The sequence below is a fragment of the Pteropus vampyrus genome, unplaced genomic scaffold (assembly GCF_000151845.1).
Source record: "Pteropus vampyrus isolate Shadow unplaced genomic scaffold, Pvam_2.0 Scaffold62, whole genome shotgun sequence".
Classification (NCBI taxonomy): Eukaryota; Metazoa; Chordata; class Mammalia; order Chiroptera; family Pteropodidae; genus Pteropus; species Pteropus vampyrus.
In genome coordinates, this window is record NW_011888843.1 from 7344893 (window position 1) to 7350373 (window position 5481).

At 36.1% G+C, this 5481-nt stretch overlaps 1 protein-coding gene across 1 annotated transcript in view; it reads right to left on the reverse strand.

The window, feature by feature from the left end:
* LOC105292764 (dynactin-associated protein-like) overlaps nucleotides 1-5481 on the reverse strand; it is a gene marked incomplete at its 5' end in the record, with an annotated part of 28366 nt that overhangs the window by 20920 nt on the left and 1965 nt on the right. Inside the window, 1 exon segment of the mRNA XM_023531174.1 lies at nucleotides 216-380. Coding sequence (XP_023386942.1) covers nucleotides 216-380 — 165 coding nt within the window.

The following is a 5481-nucleotide window of genomic DNA, read 5'->3' on the forward strand; positions in this document are numbered from 1 at the left end:
ATCATGACCATTAACTCCTTAAGTGAAAAGCCCCATTAATCTCTCTTTCTTGCATTTCCTCTCAGTGTCTTGACATTTTCAAAAGATGCTGCAGATTTTCAAAAGAACAATGTTAATGTTAATTGACTGAATGTTTTCTTCCAAAATATTAGATCAAGAGCATTTCCATGTGCATTACATCATAACCAGAGAAACAGTGTTGTTCTAAACATTACCTGATAATGCTGTAATTCTCTGTTAGGAAATTCTGAGCATCCAAGGGTCCCTGTATTTGTGCAGACACTGGTTAAATTGGTACCAACATCACTAGTTACATCAGTTGATGGTGGAAACTGACATGCTGAACTGTGAGCTTCATGGCTTCTTGTGCTCAGAAACAGCTTTATATAGAAAAGAATAAGAAAAAATGGCTAAAGTAATATAACATAAAGTAATATAATTCTGATAAACATAAATTAGATTGTGACATATTATGACATATTTGATCAAATAAAGTCATCTGAAACCTGACTGAAAAAATACATGAATACATGTATCACATTTCTTCTCCAAACAAGGATTCTAAATAGATCATTATAAGTTACAGTTAATTATGTTACATAATTACTGATGTTAAAATCTAAGAATAAGCATTATCTTTTATACTCATAATATTTAATGCATTTGTTAAATATCATTATGTGGCAAGCTGGTATAAGGAGACTATATAAGAAAAAACATCTCACAGTGAAACTTCTAGAGATCTTAAGGCTTATTAAGAATAATTTTTGGGGGGTCATATCAAAATGAGAAAAACAAGATCTAAAGAGTTGAAGGAGATTCTGGATATAGTAAATTGCAGTAAGCCACTTCTCCCATTGCAATCAATCAATCAATCAATCAATCAATATGTAAGTAAAAATAATTGAAGAGCTTTGAAAGAAATTAAAATTAAGTTATTTAAAATTTAAAAGAGGGAAGAGCTTTACCAAAGTGATCTAACAATCATAGGCCATCTATTGGTTCTGAGTATAAGCTGAAGTTCTGACCACCAAAATAAGTCAGCGAAACTTCGGTTTTCATTTGTGGCAGATAACACAGATTGGAAAACAGAGGAGCCCCAACCACGAGGCCTTTGTAATATTCGGGGCTAGCTCAGGAGGCTGGAGGCCTGGAATGGGAAGTCAGAGGAAAATCTCTAGCAGTATCATGTCATTACAAGATAAAATCCTGCTAGAAGAAAGGGACTTAACACAACACACACTGATTCCGCCCTGAGGACATTTGTCAGATTTTGAAGCTGCCTGGCATAGTAAACTAAAGACTTGAGCTTGAAACCTCCTAAAGTCAACCTCCCAAAAATAGGTACAAATATTCTAAACAAAAGAATAGCAAATTAAACCCAAAAATATATAAAAATGTTAAAAAACCATGACCAAGTGAGGTCTACCCCAAGAATATAATTTTGTTTAACATTCAGAACAGTTAATATTTTTCACCACATGGTTCCTATAGCCTTCATATCACTGAGCCATCCCTTTTTCAACAGAATTAGGGGTTTGGAGAAACATGGCGGAGTGAGAGACATCTCCGGATCTCTCCCCTTGAAAAAACAATAAGCTGAACATCTAAAACTCAGCAAAAAACACCCAAACTGCACACCAGCACATCTGAGTGTGGAATCTGCACATAAGAGCTACCACAGATCAGAACCCCCAGTATTGGGCGGTGGACTGGGAGAAACAAAGAAGCTGCCTTCACAGCCAGAGCTCCCTGTAGGAGGAGGGGGAAGGGAGAAGGTATTGTGACTTCCCTGAACAGCCCTGCCTGGGAGTGCTGTGAGTTCCACCCAGCCGGCAGCAGTGCCCAGCCATCAGGGCAGAAAGCAGAGAAGGAGGAAGGGACCATAGAGAAACAACAGTTGATTTTTGCCGGCTGCCATTGCAAAACTGAAGCTGAGCTACAGCCCTCAATTCCTAATGCAGAGGGCCCCTCCCCCAATACCCTCCGAGACCAACTACACAGAGCCCCAGGGGAATCTGAGGAAACGCTGCTGAGACTGTCGCTGACACTGACAGGGACTGAAACTGAGGGTGCAAGTGTTATTAAATATTTACCCAAAAATAAAAAGGCATTTTTAAGACTTTATATAAAGCAGGGATCCAAGAGGCTTAGAAGCCACTGACTAGAAACCAAAAGAAAAGCACCTTCTTTGCAGCAGGCTAAAAAGACACCTTTATATAATAAATCGTCTTTCTGGAAAAAGCAGAATACACTTCTGTTAATGCCTAGGCAGAGAAACAGTCCATTGAACACCATGAACAACCAAGGTGACAAGGCATCTCAGAAAGAAAGAGAAAAATCTCCAGAAAATAAGCTCACAGACATAGAAATATGCAACTTAAATGACAGAGAATTCAGGATGGTACTTCTGAAAAAACTCAGTGAGTTCCAAAACGAGTCATATCAACAATTTCAAGAATTGAAAAAACAACTAGATGCACAGAGCAAGGAGACTGAAACCCTAAAAAAGAACCAAAGAGACCTTGTGGAGATAAAAAACACACTGCAAGGTTGAAAAATGAAATAGCAAGCTGGAAAATAGAGTCAACCAAATGGAGGAAAAGATCAGTGATATCAAAGACAGAAAGCTAGAAATAAATCAGAAGGAAGAGAGAGAAATCGAAGAATGAAAAATAATGAAAGAGAAATACAAGAACTAGCTGATATCATCAGGAGAGGAAACATTAGAATAATTGGCATTTTCGAAGGCAAGGAAAAGAAGCAGGGACTAGAAAGCATTTTCAGACAAATAGTGGACAAGAATTTCCCATATCTAAGGAATGAGCTGGAGCTTGGAATTCAAGAAGTCTATAGGACACCCAATTATCTCAACCCGAAAAGGCCTTCATCAAGACACATTGTATTAAAATTATCAAAAATTAGCAACAAAGATAGAATTCTTAGGGCAGCCAGGGAGAAGTAAATGGTAACTTATAAAGGAAAACCCATTAGATTATCCTTGGATTTCTCAGCACAAACCTTACAAGCCAGAAAGGAATGGAATAAAGTATTTAAACTATTAAGTGAAAGGAACTACCAGCCTAGAATAACGTATCCAGCTAAGCTCTCCTTTATATATAAAGGAGAAATTAAGACCTTTCCAGACATACAAAAATTGAGGAAATTCTCCAGTATGAGGCCTACACTACAAGAAATACTGAAAGGGGTCAGCTTGCCTAAAACAAAATGAAAAAAAAAAAAAAAACATAATTAGGAGTAAAATGACTATCAGGCAAATAGAAGCAGAGGACTGCAACCCTTACTAAGAACAGGGCGTTATAAGCTTAAATAATAAGAAGAGAATTGTTATAACAAGATAGTAATGAAGGTTCAGCATACAGTGGGACAAACTGAGATAACAATGAAAAGAGGAGGGTTCAAAGATCCAAATTCACAAAGGGGAATGGAGATAAAGCACACGCAGAAGAAAATGGACAATTGTATATCTATAGATATCCTTTACATATTTGTAATAGTAACCACACACCAAAGATTCAGAACTGAAGTATATAACATAAAACAAGAAGAACAAGAGGCAAAACCCACAAAAGCTAATAACCAAAATAAAGAAAACAGAAACACAAGGACAAGGAAGCAATGGAAACACCAAGCTACCAGAAAGCAAAAGATAACATGGCTATAAGAAGACCTCATATTTCGATAATCACCATAAATGTAAATGAATTGAACTCACCAATAAAAAGGCACAGAGTTGAAGAATGGATCAAAAAAAAAAAAAAAACCCACTATATGTGGCCTCCAAGAGACACATCTCAGCTTCAAAGGCAAACATAGACTCAAAGTGAAAGGGTAGAAAATGATATTTCAAGCAAATGACATTCAGAGAAAAGTGGGAGCAGTGGTACTAATATAAAACGAAATAGACTTCAAAATACAAAAGGTAAAGATCCTGAGGGACGCTTCATAATGATAAAGGGAATCATGCACCAAGAAGACATAACACTTATTAATATTTATGCTCCCAATCAGAGAGCCCTGAAATATGCAAAACAATTTATAACAGAACTAAAGGGAGAAACAGACTGAAACACTATCATAGTAAGAGACCTAAATACCCCACTGTCGAATATGGACAGATCATCCAAACAGAAAATCAATAAGGAAATAACATCCTTAAAGGACGCATTAGACCAACTGGACATAAATGATCTTTATAGAGCCTTCCATCCCAAAACAGCTGCTTATATATTCTTCTCTAGTGCACATGGAACATTCTCAAGAATCGACCACATACTGGGACACAGAGATAGCCTCAACAAATATAGGAGGGTTAAAATCATATCAACCATATTCTCTGATCAAAATGCTTTGAAACTAGAGATCAACTGCAAAAAGAAATCAGGAAGAACCACAAATACATGGAGATTAAACAACATGCTACTGAAGAATAACTGGGTCAGAGAAGAAATAAAAAGAGAGATCAAGAGATACATATTAACGAATGATAATGACAGTACAACATATCAAAACTTTTGGGACACGGCAAAAGCAGTCCTAAGAGAAAAGTTCATAACTTTACAGGCCTGTCTCCAAAAACAAGAACGACCCAAATAAACAACTTAATGCTTCATTTTAAAAAATGAGAAAAGGAAGAACAAATGAGGCCTACTTCAGCAGATAGAAATAAATAATTAAAATTAGAGCAGAAATAAATGAAATTGAAAACAAAAAAAAATAGAAAAAATAAATGCAACGAAGAGCTCGTTCTTTGAGAAGGTTAATAAAATTGACAAACCCCTAGCTAGACTCACTAAAGAAAAAAGAGAAAGGACACAAATAAACAAAATCAGAGATGAAAGAGGGAAAATAACAACTAATATTGCAGAAATACAAAGGAGCATGCAAGAATACTAGGAAAAAGTATGATACCAAATTTAATAACCTAGGAGAAATGGACCAGTACTTAGAAAAATACAATCTTCCTAGACTAATAGACCAATTAGCAGTATGGAAATTGAAAAAATCATCAGAAATAATGATGGAAAACTTCCCTAACCTGGTAGAGGCCCACACCAAGATACATCATAATTAAAATGCCAAAGGTTAACTAAAAAGAAAAAAATCTTAAAAGCAGCAAGAGAAAAGCAGATAGTTACCTACAAGGGAACCCTCATAAGTCTGGCAGCTGATTTCTCAAAAGAAACTATGCAGGACAAAGGGCTTGGCACAAAATATTCGACATGATGAAGATCCAGGATCTACAACTAAGAATACTTTATCCAGCAAAGCTATCATTTAGAGTCAATGGACAGATAAAGAGCTTCCCAGACAAAAATAAGCTAAAAGAAGTCATCACCACTATGCCAGTACTACAGAAAATGCTGGAAGGACTTCTTTAAGAAGAAAAAAACAAGTATCAAAAACAGGAATAAAGAATGGTAGCAACTACATTCCTATTAATAAGTACCTCAAATGGAA